This window comes from Papaver somniferum, chromosome 5, assembly GCF_003573695.1.
Source record: "Papaver somniferum cultivar HN1 chromosome 5, ASM357369v1, whole genome shotgun sequence".
NCBI lineage: Eukaryota > Viridiplantae > Streptophyta > Magnoliopsida > Ranunculales > Papaveraceae > Papaver > Papaver somniferum.
Window position 1 is genome coordinate 144,005,842 of NC_039362.1, and position 17,559 is coordinate 144,023,400.

The 17,559-nt window shown below is 37.9% G+C and overlaps 2 protein-coding genes across 2 annotated transcripts; both read right to left on the reverse strand.

Moving 5' to 3' along the window:
- Nucleotides 1-27: 27 nt before the first annotated feature.
- LOC113283042 (MATH domain and coiled-coil domain-containing protein At3g58370-like) lies at nt 28-1,111 on the reverse strand. Its single transcript, XM_026532191.1, has 6 exons — nt 1,085-1,111; nt 940-983; nt 667-790; nt 449-593; nt 174-337; nt 28-72 (listed from the first exon to the last, which is right to left on the reverse strand). The coding sequence occupies exons 2-5, from the start codon at nt 962-964 to the stop codon at nt 275-277; spliced, it is 357 nt and encodes a 118-aa protein (XP_026387976.1). The 5' UTR covers nt 965-983; nt 1,085-1,111; the 3' UTR covers nt 28-72; nt 174-274.
- Nucleotides 1,112-8,788: 7,677 nt separating this feature from the next.
- On the reverse strand, nt 8,789-11,150 carry LOC113279783 (pantothenate kinase 2-like). The gene is made up of 9 exons (XM_026528449.1): nt 11,048-11,150; nt 10,606-10,652; nt 10,367-10,451; nt 9,979-10,097; nt 9,780-9,874; nt 9,567-9,675; nt 9,331-9,462; nt 9,107-9,219; nt 8,789-9,031 (listed from the first exon to the last, which is right to left on the reverse strand). The coding sequence occupies exons 1-9, from the start codon at nt 11,148-11,150 to the stop codon at nt 8,848-8,850; spliced, it is 987 nt and encodes a 328-aa protein (XP_026384234.1). The 3' UTR covers nt 8,789-8,847.
- Nucleotides 11,151-17,559: the final 6,409 nt, after the last annotated feature.

Consider the following 17,559-nt stretch of genomic DNA (forward strand, 5'->3'; position numbering starts at 1 on the left):
ACATTTTTGTGTTGACATTGCAACTAAGTCCCTCTCCTCGACAGATTCCATGAGTTCCATAGGCAACACCTCCTAAATCACAAAACCAACAAATACAACGCATATAGTCATAATTTATCAAGGCTAATTTGGATAATGTATAGTAGTTGGTATAGGAACAACAAGCTACCAACCTCTTTAAAATCTTGTATTGAGTCTAAACAGAATTGAACTTCAACAATACAAGCATCATTCACTATATACCCATTGCTAGGATCTTTAAGCTCTTCTAACTTTATGAACTCATCAAAGCCCCAGACGTTCTCATCCTTGGTGAACCGGAACATGTCTTCCGTATCTACATGTATATGAATACACAAGAACTAGCATTTAGAACCTGTAAGTTATCGACTGAAACGTATACTGTATGTGTGTGTAAATATATATAATGCACAAATGCTACCTCTACCTTTTTCAGTGTGTTCTTGTTATTTGTTTGATCAACAAGTGACAAACTGAATTTCGCAAATTGCCATTCCTTACACTCAATAGCAACCACGTAGATTGACAAGTAACCATTCATATTACATCCCCTTCGAAAAGCCAGCAATCGCCTAACACAAAGATAGCTAAATTTTTAGTATTCAATATGATAACAAAAATTGCAACATGGAGATACTAATATACCATTTATGAGGACCTATTTTGAAAATAGGCGAGAAACGACTTTCATCATTCAATTTAGAAATGTTTTCAATCTTCCATTTAAATCTGGAAGAGGAAGGGACGTCCTCTGCATGCTCCTTTTGTACTGCATAAGCAATGGAGAATTAAGTAAAAAGATCACTTTGCAAAACCAACCTAGCTATCTTTCATTTGGGGCAAAACTGCTGCCTAGCTAAGAAAATCAAAAGAAAGATCAATGTACAAAATTTATAGACAACTGAATCGAGTACATACCATTTTTGGTAGTATTTTTTTGCATTGAAAATGTCTAGTTCAATCTGTACTGACCATGAAGAAGATGAAAAGATCGGAAATAAAGCGTTAGTGCTAGCAGTACTGCAAAAAATATATAAAGAAATGCACTAAAAACCATTAATACCTTCCGGAGTGAGATTCTCTAAGAAACCCTTTACACTGATCTCTTGCTAGATTTTCTTCCCTTTTGATTCTCTGAGAGAATAAAAAATGTCTTCTCTCGTTGTCTGTACTTTATTTTTTCTTCACTCTTTTTTGACTTGTTTCTTTTGTGACCCAATCAGTGAACTAGGCAGAACAGACCATTTCCCCAAACACATAAAGCGGGAGAGAAAATTGCACCTAAGCACGCTACCTGGCTGAGTAGGAACGAGGCCTAGGGTTTAATTTTCTGAATTTCTTTCACCATTCTCTTGCCAAAACTGAATGGACTCGTTTTAGGTGGCGCCATTATTTCACTGGTACGTTTGCAATTTGCAACTTCTAAAATCTGTAGGTTTATTGGTGTATCTAATTGGTAGTGCCATATTTTCAAGTAATACTTTTTTCCTTGGGCTTTCTCTTATCATCGCCCAAAATTCAAAATTGACGCGTCTGCTTGAATCAAGGGCCGAGCCGAGTGTTATGATGATTCAAGGTTGAATCAAGTTAGTGCCATAGAAAATGCCAAATGGTTTGGCGGGGAGATTGGAACCGTTAAATCTTAAAACTTAAAAAAAATAAAATCTGATAACTAATGATATAAACGCCAAATAGTTGGGCGCAAAAACGTAAATTTTGTAGACTCAACATTGCGTTCAAGTAATGCTTTCTTGAATTTGGTGTTTTCGCCACGGTTTTGGTCTTGAATGTCTAGAAGACAAAGCCTTAGAGACACCACCTACCATATCATATCTTTACATTGGCTGGCCTGTCATGCATCTGTATGTGTAATTGGAAGTAATAATTTTTTCTTTTTAACGACAAACTTATAATACGAACAGTTACACATGCAAAAAATAAAGATAAAACAATCTCTGCGATAAATTTGGAGAGAGAGAATGAGAAAGAGACTAGTTAGAACCCATCCCACCACCACCACCACCACCACCTCTACCGGCACCAATCCTCCCTCCTCCACCCATCCCCTCCTCTAATCTCTGCAAACATGCCTCCCCCCTCCCACCAACCAATCTCCTCCTCACCTATCCCCTCTCCCCCACCTATTCCTTTTCAAATAGATCGAAAATCGTTTACTTTAAAACTAAAGATAGTCGGTGGATTGAAAAGAAATGTATCATCCCAGATTATACTATCAGAGAAGGGTCCAAAGTCTGAAGCTTATGGGGCCATTACGATGAACCTTGCGACCAAAATGGAAACTGCTTTAGTGGAAGCGATCAAAGATGGTGAATCTGGTGATGGTCACTGGCACTTCTCAGATCATCCTGCATGGTTAACAATTCAAAAAGCCTTAAACGAAAAAGGATCATTCCTACGTCTTACGCTTTCACGTTTGGATGGTAAAGGTACACTTCGCTCTTTCTTCATTCCTGCAGGTGAATACTGTTCTGGATGGTCAGTAATGGCGTCAGCTCTACACTCTCTCCTACACCCTACATCAATTCACCAATCCAAATCTTTAAACCCACCCATACCACCACCGCCACAACCAAAACCCACAACCACATGTACCCCAAATCATATCAAATCAAAACCATCTCAAACCCCTCCTTATCCCCCATCACATCCCACTCCAATAGCAATATCATCCTCACTGCCATGTGATATGGTGTCAATTTCAAGTAAAATTCAAGTTATTGAAAACCCAAGCTCTTCACCCATACATCCAGGTTCTTTTATGCAGCTTCAAGATAAACTGGAAGATCACCTAGAGTCGATTGAAGTTTGGAAAAAAGGATTGGTTTGCACTGCAGCAAGTCCTATTTTTAATTGGAAAGGTATTGGTTTGGAGATTATGGAGATCGTGCAGACATCTGCTCCATTTGACATAATGCCTATTGATAACCTTAGAGCTATTATACTTTTTGAGGACCAACAAATCAAAACATTCTTCTCACAATCATCATCTGTTGCTCTTGAAAATAACTTTCTCACATTATCCCCATGGAAACCATCCTCTTTAACTCCCCATAATCATAACCGAGAATCATTCTTCAACATAGGTTTTCATGGTTTACCATTGCATTTATGGTCCTCCACCATCATTACTGCTCTTGCTAATAAATGTGGTGATTTAGTGGAAATTGAGAAATCAACCTTAACTCTATCAGAAATCTCAGCCGCAAGAGTTAAGATCAGAAAATTGAAAGGAATAAATGCAATTCCTAGATGGCTGAATCTTGAAACGGCAGTGGGCTTTGCCGGAATTTTAGTTCAGATTGAAGACGTGGTGCCCAGGGATTTGTTCTGGAAGTGGCCGTCGATTACAGTCGATCCAATCCAAGTGATGAAGGACAAAACAGAAAATCCAAAAGTAAATAAAAGAAGAAAAACGGACCAAGCGCCAACTTTGACTCATCTTAGCAAGTCAATTTCCTCATCAAAAAAGTCTGCAGAGCACATGGTTGCATTTAAGACACCGTTAATGAGTCTGCAAAAAGGTATCTTTGTTCCTAAGACAAACAGAAAATCTCGATTATCAAGGAAAAAAAAGAGAGCTAAGCATGCAATGGACTGGTCACCATATCCGACTAGTAACGTCTCTCTGCAGAAAGTGTCCAGCGCACATGCTCAGTCTCAATCAAAATTCAATGCATTAAATGTGTGTTCTGATCTCTCCTCAAGCACGAGAGTGAAAGGATCTTTTAAAATTACAGTTTATGATTCGGATCTAGATGATTCGGACCTCCCAAATCCACCATGGTTCACATCCCCACCATGGGACATAATCAATGCAGTTTCATCTCCATTTTACTACCCAACACATTTCAATGGGCCTGGTCCACTCCATCAACCCATTTCTATCCATCTCTCTGAACCCCCAACCCCATCTGATAATTCTAACTTGATTTCTCCTCCATCTTCTTCGATAATTAGTTCTCCTTCGGCTGCGAAACCTGATCAACTTACCAATAATAATCACCCATTTGTCCCCGATCAACATCTTAACACCTCCGACCTTATCACACCCATCTCAGGAAATAATACTTATGATATTGTGCAAGAACAATCTGTTGCAACAAATATTCCATCTACCCAAACTACTCTATCTATCACCCCTTCACCATCAGCTATGTCCATCACTTATGGGGTAGTGGCCCCAAATTGTGTTGTTTGCTCATCATCCTCGGATGGCATTCTTGGTCCTTGTCCTGCTCCATTATGGCTCATTTCTCTTGTTCCCTATCCAGGTAATGGTGTACAATTATCGTCAAATTGGATAAACCTGGAGGTTATGCGCCTCCTCTCTCTCGGGTCAAGCATCGGTATTGGTTTTGATGCCACACCTAACACCTCAAAGTCAATTTTGCATGCTCTTATTGCAAGAGATGGTCTCATAGACAAATTTAACTCACCTTTTATCTTCCCACCTCTAAATACCCATTCGGATACAAATTTTGCTTTATCTCATTTTGATTCAATTGACCCCAACAACGAGGTTCTCTATGAACTACCCATTGCATCTTTCAATCCCAATCTACCATCGGAAAGTATTGAAGACATCTTACCAGATATTTCGAACATTCTCTCTAACCCCGTCCACAATAATCCAGTTTCTCCATCTACAGAATCCCCCCCCTTATCCCAAGCCTCAATACCCGGTTTGAACCCTGCAGGTGTTTACACAAAATCCTCAACCAGTTTAGATCCCCTTGAATCATCTCAATCTCCTCCTTTTATCTCTGATTCCCTTGATCCCTCTTCTTCCCCCGTATCCCCTAATACACAAGCAAATATCCAGCCTTTGATACCCAAAAAGTTACAAAGAGAAATTCGAAGATTGGACATCAGTGTTCCTCCACAGTCTTCCCCGGAAGGCGCCATGTCTGCAAGGAAAATGGCTCAAAAGAGTTTCAAATGAGTGGTACATTCATGTCCTAGAATGTAAGGGGCCTGTGCTCCCCCTCCAAAAGAGCGGCAGTCAAGCAGTTGCTACAACTCCATAAGCCAACCATCGTAATTTTGCAAGAAACAAAAATGCCAACATGCACAAACTCAGACATTGTTGACATATGTGGTTCAAGATCGATGGGATGGACTTTTCAACCGTCCATTGGTGCCTCTGGTGGCATAATCATAATATGGAATCCCAATATAATTGAAGTTCTATCATCATTAGAAGGTGCTTACTCTATATCAGTTGAATGTAGATTTATTTCCACTGACTTTCGTTGGCTTCTCACAGGTGTGTATGGTCCTAATAACCTCTTTGAAAGAAAACTTTTTTGGAGGGAACTGTACTATATTAGAGGCCTTTGGGAAATTCCTTGGGTGATTGGTGGTGATTTCAACGTCATTAGAAGAATTGAAGACAAGAATAATCTCGGTAGAACAACTCGGAGCATGAGAAAATTCTCTCAATTCATTTCCACCCATGCTCTGATAGATCCCCCACTTATTGGATCCAGATACACATGGTCGAATGGTCGAGCATCTCCGGTCCTAACCAGAATCGATAGGTGGCTATTCTCAACAGATTTTGAGACTAAATTCCCATTCATTACACAATTGGAAAAGACAAGACCAACATCCGATCACATCCCGATAGTGTTGGACTTGGCTGATCCATCATGGGGTCCATCTCCTTTTAGGATTGAATTGATGTGGTTCGAGCATCCTTCTTTTATGACAAGCCTCTCTGAATGGTGGTCGTCTTTTACCTTCACTGGATCTCCAAGCACAGTATTCTGGAACAAGCTTCAATCTCTCAAACACAAGATAAAAGAGTGGAATAAAAAGGTGTTTGGTCTTCTTGATCCCAAGATACAAGTATGTCTACACACCATTGATGTTCTAGACGGCATTGAAGCAAATTTGGGTTCTCTATCACCAACTCAATTCATTAATCGTGCTCAGGCTAAAGTAGACTTCGAAAATATGTCGGTTCAGAAAGATATTTCCATGAAACAAAAGGCGCGAAATGAATGGTTGAGAGATGGCGATCGCAACACTACTTTCTTCCACAAGGTGGCATCTGATAGGAGAAGGTCAAATAGGATCAAGCAATTGTTCATCGATGGCAATATCGTAACGGAAAAAGATATCATTGTCGACCACATCACTGGATTTTATTCTAATTTATTCTCGGAAGAATTCCCCCACAGACCCAATATCGGAGACATCAATCTACCACATATCTCTGAAGATCAAGCTGATGCATTAGACGCAATGATCACCGAGGAGGAAATACTGACTGCTCTCAAAAGCTTAGCAAATGATAAATCTCCAGGTCCCGATGGATACCCCATAGCATTTTTTCAGAAATGTTGGGCCTATTCTCAAGTGTGACTTCATGGCTATGGTTCAAGAATTTTCAACTACGAGTTTCATGGATACAAGACACAACTCAACATTTATTACCTTAATTCCAAAGAAGCATCATGTGGAGACTGTCAAGGACTACAGACCAATAAGCCTTCTCACAAGTGCATACAAGATCATTTCCAAAGCTTTGTCATCACGTCTCCAACCTCTAATGACAAGTTTAGTTGATCCAAGCCAAACGGGTTTCATCTCTGAAAGACAAATCATTGACGGTATTCTAATTTCCAATGAAATTGTGGACTCAAGATTAAAAGACAAGTCTCCCGGTCTGATATGTAAAGTGGATTTAGAGAAATCCTTCGACAGAGTGAGCTGGTCCTTTTTAGAGGATGTATTACGGAAAATGGGCTTCAAAGCGAAATGGTTGAGTTGGCTTAGATTCTACTACGGCTCCCCAACTTTCTCAATTCTTCTAAATGGATCTCCTTTTGGTAACTTCTTTAGGGGTCTCCGACAAGGAGACCCGCTATCTCCTTTACTCTTTGTGCTTGTCATGGAAGGTCTGTCTAAAATTATTGATAAGGCTGTGGAGTCTGGTTTGTGCTCTGGATTCACAGTGAAGCAGGGGACCCCATCTATATCACACCTTCACTATGCAGATGACTCAGTTTTTTTCATCAATCTTGATTGGGAAGAACTGCATAACCTCATGAGTATTCTCAAGTGCATCGAGGCAGTGTCTGGCCTGAGGGTGAATCCATCTAAGACAAAATTAATCCAAGTGGGAATGGTTCCAGAACTTGAAGACTGGGCTGCAAGACTTGGTTGCTTAACAGAGAAGATCCCTTTTTCATACCTAGGTATGCCACTTGGAGCAAAATCCAAAGCAAAATCACTTTGGGATCCTGTTGTGGAGAATTTTGAACTCAGATTACCTTATTGGATGAAAGGCTTTCTCACTAGAGCTGGGAGAGTAGCCCTTGTAAAGTATGTTTTGTCTAATCTTGTTGTGTATTACTTCTCAGTATTCCAAGCTCCCATATCAGTCATCAAGTCACTAGAGAAAATTATGCGGAATTTCATTTGGGATAGCGGTGGATCCAAAAAAACGCATTTGGTCAAATGGGAGGTGATGATGAAACCAATTAAACTTGGTGGGCTAGGTATCAAGAATCTAAGATTAATGAATCAAGTTCTTCTCTCAAAATGGGGTTGGAGATTTGGTAATGAACGTAACACTCTATGGCACAACATCATTTGGAACAAATATGATGGACCTCAGTCCATCTGGGCTCCTCAAATTCCGTCAACTCCTTATGGTTGTTCTGTATGGAAGCATATCGCAACTCAGGATCAATTGGTGGTATCCCTCTCACATCTTTCAATCGGCGACGGTGCAACAATAGCTTTTTGGCTCGACAAATGGAACATAGAAGGCAATTTAAAGGAAATGTTTCCTGCTCTCTTCAAATTAGCAGGCCTCAAACAAGGTACAATCCGCGAGCACATTTCAAGCGACAACCGTTGTTGGTCCTTCCACTTTAAAAGAGCTCTCAAAGAACCTGAAGTTGCCCAACTTATGTCCTTATTGGTGCTCATTGGTGATACTCCCCCAACTTTGACAAACCATCCTGACTCCCGCACTTGGTCTCTCTCAAGCTCAGGTACATTCTCAGCCAAATCTACCTACAAGTTCCTCACAGATATCACTCACGACCCATCAACAGCACAGACCTCTCCTTTTCCCCCACAAGACCATATGGAACCCTCATGTTCCCCCAAAGGTCTGTTTGTTCTTCTGGACTGCTGCACTTGATAAGATTTCCACTCAAGATGCTCTGCAACGAAGAAGTCTCCATCTCGCAAGTCGTTGCCCACTTTGCTTGTCCGAATGCGAATCGTCGCAACACTTGCTTCTGAGTTGCAAGTTCTCTAGACAAGTATGGTCATTAATCTTTCCTAACCACCTCCCTTGGAACCCACCCTCGTCAGTTCTACATTTGGCACAAAGTTGGTCTGCCAATGGCATAAATGGTCCGGCAAAGAAAATGTGGGATTTGGTTCCAGCTGCAGTTTTGTGGGCAATTTGGAATGAGCGGAATAGAAGAATTTTTGAGCAAAAATCTCTCTCTCACTTCCAAGTAAGTGTAGAGGTCAAAACATCCCTTTTGACTTGGAGTTGTGCCTTTGAAAGAGATTTTAAATTTAGGCTAGACTTCTGCATCTTCTCGTGGGATAACATGTTCTACTGAGATAAAACTTTCATTGTTTACTTTTTTCTTTAGTTTTTCTTTCGTTTTTTCCGTTATATCTGCTTGCTGTAATTTTTTCTTCTCCTTTCAATAAAATTCTCCTTTCTCGATCAAAAAAAAAAAAAAATTTTGCAGATTCTTGGCAGCTTTCTGTTGACATTTACCTTGCCATGGAACTGGGGAACTCTGTGGTTCCTAGGGTTGGTTATTAGTCCCTAAAATTCCAAAGTGGATCATGGCATGAAAATGTGCTCTTTAAGGTAGTTTCCACATCTTGTGATTCATCATCCATAACATCAAGGCCATGCTTATTCTCATAGCTCATGAGCGCACCTAATGCTCCTACAAATCCTTCGTGCCGTAAAAACATTGTTTTTGCTGTACCTTTTGAGCTAAACAATCATGTGCATTGAAGATCAATATGTATTACGAAAAAATAAACTAAACTGTAGGTGTAGGACACTTACTGGTAATGAACTGAAGATGACAGGATCTCCAGGGCACATGTATTGTCCTTTATAAATGATCCTCCAAAAAAGATCCTCTTGATTCCATATAGGCGGGCATTCAAGGAGGCAATCTATCACATCATTAGAATATATCAGCCAATGATTATTCAAATTTGTAACATATTTCAGTACTGAAGTTGAGTCAACCATGCAAAACTATAGATCAATGTACTGTAATTTACCTGCGCAATGTTGAGCGAGAACATTTGCAACAGAGACAGAGATAAATCTTCCACGTCGCAATCTTCAAGTGTTTTATTTTCAGATATTGTCTTTCCAAAACTTCTGATATTCATGTTAGGCGGTGCATTCAACTGTTGCCAACCAAATAAGTATCAGACCTTAGACAATTCATTTTTTTATTATCTGTTAAATTGTATGTATATTTCATGACACCCGGTAAGATATTTTAAATTACCTTCTGCGCATGTTTCTCAACATATTCGCGATCACCAAAAGTGTCCTCGACAAACAAATCTATTCTCTTAATGTTTCCGCATTTACTCAACTCTATGATCTCATTCAAGCTGGAAGGAAAAAACAATGCGCAGATTCAAGTCCAGGACATAATTTTTCAGATGAAAGCACAACATCATTGCAGTAATTAGAGATAATTTAGTTAAGGGCCAACCTCTTGCATTTCGTCAACAACCTCCCGAGCCCCCAGCAAGTAATGCCACCAATACGAGTTCCATCAACTGCTTCATAATTGCCATCTCCTTCAATCTAACTCAGTCGTAATAAGGGAGGGTATGTATTAGATTATACATATTAATGTCATTTGGAATAAAAGAAATCGTAATGTTACAGCAATAGTTGGTAAAACACACCTTGAGTATGACAACACCAGAACCAATATTCACGTAAAGATAAGGGAACAAATCATTCTTGTCAGCAGCAACACTTTCCTTTTTTCCTCTGTGAAGGTAAACGCTTCGTTTTGGATTACCTGTTTCACCAAGTCAGTCTTGTAGTCAGAAGTATATCCAAAATAAAACAATTGGAAGTTCTTTTAGTTAATACAATGAGATTGTGTTAGTACTAAACCGGGGAAAAAAGAAGTGCTTTGGTGAACAGAAGATGAGTCAACCAAAATGCTCGTTTTTGGTAAAAACAGAAAACAAAACACAAATAAGCTGAATCAAATTAAGTTCATTCTATGCTAGGAGAAATGTATGGGTTTCACCTTAAGCAAGAAATTTGCTCCAATTGCTAAACAATCCATCTCATCTTCTTTTTCAACCGTAACACCAATCTTTTCCATAAACAAATCCGCAAACTTGTGTGCTCCAGCCCCAGTGACCTACTTACGAAGAAAAACATGTTTATTTTGAAAGTTTGATACCCCAACAGAATGCAGAAAATCAAAGATTGTTTGGTTATTTACTTGAAATCCAAATCTGTTGTTGCTCAAAATATTACCGTACGAATATCACATAAAGACATAATATATGTACCTTAACTTTTGCAGCAATTCCTTTTTGTTTGCTTTCTGGATCAGTTCCTGTTAACACAGAAAACTCCCTCATAAATACTAATACATGGTTTAGGATATTTCTTTGTGTTTTAAGGAATTAATAAGTTTGAATAAATGTTGCTGAACAACTTGGCAATGAAGCTGCTTGAATTTGATAAAATCCAAACACTGATTGATTTCCCTTGTCTCAAACTTTACAAAATGAAGCCATCCGCCATGAACAGGGTGACTTCTATGTTCCAAAGCCTTCATCATGTTAGTATTATCTTCATCTTCAGCCGGTGATTGCTCATGTCTCGAGAAATACACGAGCTTGATTAGTGATCCTGACAAGCACATCAGAAGATATATATTTCATTTACACCTAAAAAAAGTATAATTTGATACACACAAGGAGAACAGAATTTTATGATAGAACTTACCTCCAATGTCGAGAGCCAAATATGGCAAATCCTCTTGAATTCCTGTTCTTTCAGATTTTGGGTTGTTTTCTTCAGGAACATGGTGTTCGGATATTTCAGCCATTGTCTCTGTTTCCTTAGATTTCTAAATTTTGTTGAGCTTTCGACAGGTCAAGAAACTTGAAACTTAATAATTGAAACACAAAATTTGTTATATCTCAATTATAAAAAGAGGAGTGGTTACAGAAAGCTAATCTGTAAATCACATTTTGAATATTAATTTCGCCAGCTAGTTGACATTACAATAAAAAAACACTAGGGTTGAGTCGTTGACATTGTAAGAGAGGGTAGATCATAGAAAAAGAAAGCTCATGACTTTGTACAGGCGTTTATGTGACGTGAGAAATAATCTCGCTGCAACTTGTTGGTTACAGAACATATCACAACTTGCTGATTTGCCAAGGCATTCCTCCATTGTTCCCAATGCCAAATTGATTTGCTATATAATCAGCTCTATAAGTGTTGGCGTTATCATCTATTCTACGTGACAACTGAACAAAATTAACACTAGCGAGATTCACCATATAGATCAAACACACTCTTGATGTTCTTTAATCCTTCCTCAAACTTGGGAAACCTCAAGATTATGCTATTAATTGACTTAAAAAGTATTAGGTTCAGAAGAGCCTCTTTTCTTGATGGCCTCCACCATTTTCTTTTAAGCTTCGGATTTAGTCTCCTATACTTGCTAGATGTATTGTAACTACAAAAAGTGCCTTGGATTCGGTCAGAGAAAAAGACTTCAGAGAGGAACATAAGCAACAGGCACCTGAAATGAAATACATGTGAAGGAGCTCTGTTAGTGATGATGTCATAGCTGCCTCAACTCATTTTCTACAGCCAAAATCTTTATGGACCACTTGATCATAGCGAACAAAGAAAATTCCTCGATTCATATGAAATTGGCATCCATTGCAAGTATTATTCCCCTAATGCAATTGAATCAAAGTTGTTAATAGTACACAAAAACTATAACCTGAACCAGGGAGTTCTAAGCATGCAACACTTACCCCACTGGTACCAAGATAGCCTGCGAAAAACTGTAAAGTGAAACATATGACCGAAGAACATCCCAGAAAACCTGAGATGCTTCTCACGGTAACCTAGAATCTATTAAATTCTACCACATCAACCGGGTAGTTCTAACATTCTTAAGATTTTTCGGTAAGTAGATTAAGGATTCTTAGCTTATACTATGAAAAAGGAGCCACTTACAGTTAGTTGTCCTTAGGAACATTACGTGATAGTACTCTCTAGAAGTGGAAGAATGCAATCAGATGTCAATTCAAGGCGTATGTGAGACAAAAATGACAAAGATGAACTTTAAAAAGAACGAATGCCTCCGGAAATAGAAGAGGATAACCTATGGAAAGATCCATTTATTCCACAGGTTAAAGAGTCGTAGGACGACTCACTTATAATCATAAAATCTAAAATGTAAGAGACATTTTTTTTCGCACTAATGAAGCATGATTCTTGATGAGATCATAAATTGAGGATGAGGTCAGAAATATGAAGAAGGAGCAAAAGATTAAAATTTGGAAAAATGATCTACATGGTGATGTGAAACCCTCACTAATCCACCTCTGGATCCTCTACCAGGTCAGCCCAAATAGAGTTGATGCATACATTGGTTCCAAAAGCAGCATTTTGTTCTAGTTTTGCACAATTCTACCAAGAAAAGTAGGGGGTATTTGCTCAAACACTCGAGAAAAGGCAAGAAATTTCTGAATTTTCACATCCATCAAAAACCCTATCACATCATCATCATTCAAACAATCAGATCATCTCTGAGTGATCGAAAGCAAACCCAATTGATATATATTTCATGCAAGTCAATTTTTTAGAGTAGGAATCAATATGATGCATCCTATTCCAATATTAATAACCCTACCAATACCATGATGAAGATACGAAATTTTCTGTATTCATTTCAAATTAGTTAATTTCAAACCCATGAAAATTGATCTTTTCAGTAGTACTCCGAGTGTACAGTAACAATGAAAAGACATTAGAGAAGACACAAAGAAAGAATGAACATGGAAAGCTTGCCTGGTAATTCTTTCATGGCGTCTGATTTCATCAGAGTATCCGTAACACCAATAAACAAAAACATAGAACGGCATCTCCACCGCGGCCGCTACTTCTTTCAAGCACGAGTGTTGCAAATGGTTTTGCTTCGTTTGGACTTTTGATGTCTTTTAGAGCAACCACAGTCGCGACCAAATTTGGAGACTATAACCAAATTTGGTCGTGAATTCAAACACAGTGAGGGAGACTAAACCCAAATATAGTCCAGTTTGGTTTGAGACTACATTTGGGCACCGACACGGACTATAACCAAAAATGGTGGGGCGTAAGTGTAGTGAGCGCGCGTGTGTAGACGTAGATATAATATGCGTTCCGGATCAGGCGTTGTTATAAGTGACGTATGTCTTTTATTAGGCGTATGTTGAAGTAGCGCCTGTGTTGGGCGTGTGTTATTGAGTCGCCCAAGCATACCTTGATTTGATCAACGCCCCAGTCAAACGTGGATTGTATCAGCGCTCAACCAGCGGACGGATTTAATATCAACGCATGATATCAGGCGTTATTTCTATTTGCACCGCAGTAAACTTTAGTCTTTTACAGTTGTGTTTGAGCATTGAAAATACCAAACTTTTTTGGTCTTTGGTCTTGTTTTTAGTATTTGGTTGAGTCCATCACTGTGGTTGCTCTTAGCACCTGTCTTTGTGACTGGGACCGGGATTCACTGAGAATAAAAGAAAGTCGACGCCGTAGCACCCCAATCGGCATCTCTTTGTTAAATTCCCCGTGATCTTCGAGAGCCTTGTCCCTATTCACCAATTAAAAGTAGGAAAAGGCTTCACGTTGAAACCCCTTATTTAAAGTATTTTAATAATGGCTAAAAAAACCCTCGTTCATTAGCATTGATCATTTAGTTAGATTAGCTAGTCTAGGATTAGTTATTAGATTTGATTAATGATTTTGGATTATAGTTAAGAGATAAAAATTTTAGATTTTGATTCATAAAACAAAAATGAGTAATTTCAGTGAGAAATTTTAGATGGGTGAATTTACATAGGATGAAGAAAACCAAGTTGGTTGAAGTACTTTCAGACTGATTTATGGTTGGATTTTTTCCTTCGTAACCAACTGTAAGACAAATTTACGGTAAAAACCAACTAAAGATAAAACAATTACGGTTGGGTGGAAAAAAAAACAATCATAAATTTGATTACAGCCAGGTTCGTAATATAATTACCAACCATAATTAATTAAACTATTTTATACTAATTTTTCATGAATTCATTGGGTAATTAAAATATTAAATGTGGTTAATCAAAAAGCATTTTAGTTTGATAATTAAAGATTTTGGTCACGCACGAAACGGAAAATCAAAGAACTTTTAGTCCGGTAATTAAAGATTTTATAGTTTTGTTTGGAAATTTAAGACGTGATTAGTTTGGTAACTAATATCTAACTAAAGTCTTGTTTTTCTCTTCTCTCCTCCCTTTCTCCTAAAAGAAAAAATTCTTAGAGTTTCCTCCTTCTTTTTGTTCAGATCTAGTTCTTTGGGTTAGATCTGAGTAAGGATTTTTAGTTTTTATGAATAAAAATAATCTAACTTGTGTTTTTAGGTTTTGTTTTTATTGTTCTTGGTGTCTATGGACACATTTCTTCGTTGTTTGGCCGATATTTTCTTGGACGATTTTCTCTTAGCTTCAATAGCAATTCTTTCAAATCTTCATGGTGTTTTTTGGCTTGCTATTCTCGATTCATCAAGAACATCAACGATTCTGCTTGGCGTCGCTTTGGATTCATCTTCGATAAGAGAGATTTAGGGCACCCGCATTCGTTTGGATCTACAAGATTTTGGGAAAATACTCCATTTCATTTGGAGCATCTCTTCTTGAAAAAGGTGATTATCTTAAATGGTCGGAGTTGTTTCCGATTGGCACCATCATTCATCACTACTACATTTACAAAAATTGGATGTGCGGTTCATGGCTCTTTCTCTTCGCGATGTACTTGCAATTGGTGTCATCATTGTATTTGCTCCAATTGCTAGACAATCCATCTCATCTTCTTTTTCAACCGTGACACCAATCTTTTTCATAAACAAATATGCAAACTTGTGTGCTCCAGCCCCAGTGACCTACTTGCCAAGAAAAACATGTTTATTTGAAAGTTCGATACCCCAACAAAATGTAGAAAATCAACGTTGGTTTGGATATTTACTTTAAATGCACATCTGTTGTAGCTCAAAATATTACCGTATGATTATCATAACATATGTACCTTAACTTTTACAGAAACTCCTTTTTGTTTGCTTTCTGGATCTGTTCCTGTTAACACAGAAAACTCCCTCATAAATACTAATACATGGTTTAGGATATTTCTTTGTGTTTTATGGAATTAATAAGTTTGAATAAATGTTACTGACCAACTTGGCAATGAAGCTGCTTGAATTTGATAAAATCCAAACACCGATTGATTTCCCTTGTCTCAAACTTTACAAAATGAAGTCATCCTCCATGAACAGGGTGACTTCTGTGTTCCAAAGCCTTCATTATGTTAGTATTATCTTGATCTTCTGTCGCTGATTGCTCATATCTTGAGAAATACACGAGCTTGATTAGTGATCCTGACAAGCACATCAGAAGATATATATTTCATTTACACCTAAAAAAAAGTATAATTTGATACACACAAGGAGAACAGAATTTTATGATAGAACTTACCTCCAATGTCGAGAGCCAAATATGGCGCATCCTTATGAATTTCAGCCATTGTCTCTGGTTTTTTAGATTGGGTCTCAATTTTGTTGAGCTTTCAAAAGGTCAAGAAACTTGAAACTTAATAATTGAAACATCAAATTTTTTATGTCTCGATTATAAAAAAAGAAAAGTGGTTACAAAAAGCTAATATATTTTCAAAATTAATTTAGAAAGCTAGTTGACATTACAATAAAAAAACCGGGGTTGAGTCGTTGACATTGTAAGAGAGGGTAGAGCATAGGAAAAGAAAGCTCATGACATTGTACAGGCTGCAACTTGTTGGTTACAGAACATATCACAACTTGGAAATGATTAAAAACTGAAAAATTAATGTGGCCGGAACACTAGAAAATAAAAACGTAGAATGATGTTCTAATTGTCCGACCCGACCATCTCCACCAAAACTGCTACTTCTTTTAAGCACGAGTATTTCAAATGGTTTTGCTTCGTTTGGACTTGGATCCTTCACCTGATGTTGTCTTCTTTCCTCTCTTGGTACCTGTCTTTACAAATTCGATGAAATACTTAAGAGAAGGCAACGAAACAAATAAGGATTCTCATAGAAATCCGACTGTAAAACTCTTTGTATGGAAAGATTTCTTCGATGTATTTTATCTACTGCACATCATATATGAGTGTAGTAGCTACGATGAAATCCAGGTTTGTCGTTAATCTGATTTTTTTACCATGGAATTTTTTTGTCTTCGCACTCATTATTTTAACTTGTTTAGACCCAACCAGTACGAAAAAGAGGGGGTCTAACAACCATACCCAATATTTCGCTTAACAATCTGTATGGACTAACTCCAATATACTTTCAAGAGAATCAACTAGACAACCATACTCAATCTTAAGAAAATTATATTAAAGAGTTATATCTATATTTCTCAATTCAATCCGCAATCAGACAAATAAGAATTTGAATATAAGAAATAACTTGGACGATATCAAAAACCAATATCCAAGTGTCAATCAATTTAATCAACAACCAAAGGTTGGATTTACAATTGATTGAACTTACGCACAACCTGTGATATTTCAATTATATAAACAAATATAATGCGTAAAATAAATAACACGGACACCAGAAGTTTTGTTAACGAGGAAACCGCAAATGTAGAAAAACCCCGGGACCTAGTCCAAATTTGAACACCACATTGTATTAAGCCGCTACAGACACTAGACTACTCCAACTTCGGACTGGAATGTAATTGAGCCCTAACCAATCTCACACTGATCAAGGTATAATTGCGCTCCTTACGTCTCTGAACCCCAGAAGAATTCTACGCACTTGATTCCCTTAGATGATCTCACCCACAACTGAGAGTTGCTACGATCCAAAGTCGAAGACTTGATAAACCAATCTGTCTCACACAAAAAAGTCTATTGGATAGATAAATATGTCTCCCACATACAAACCTATGAGTTCGTTTCGTCTTTTGATAAATCAAGGTGAACAAGAACCAATTGATATAACGGACTTATATTCCCGAAAACATCCTAGAAATATCAATCACCTCACAATAATCTTAATCGTATGGTAGCGAAACAAGATATTGTGGAATCACAAACAATGAGACGAATATGTTTGTGACTAACTTTTATCTTGCCTATCGGAGATTAAATCTCGAGCAAATCTTAGAAATATAGTACTCAATCACGATAGAAAACAGCAAGATCAGAACACGCGAC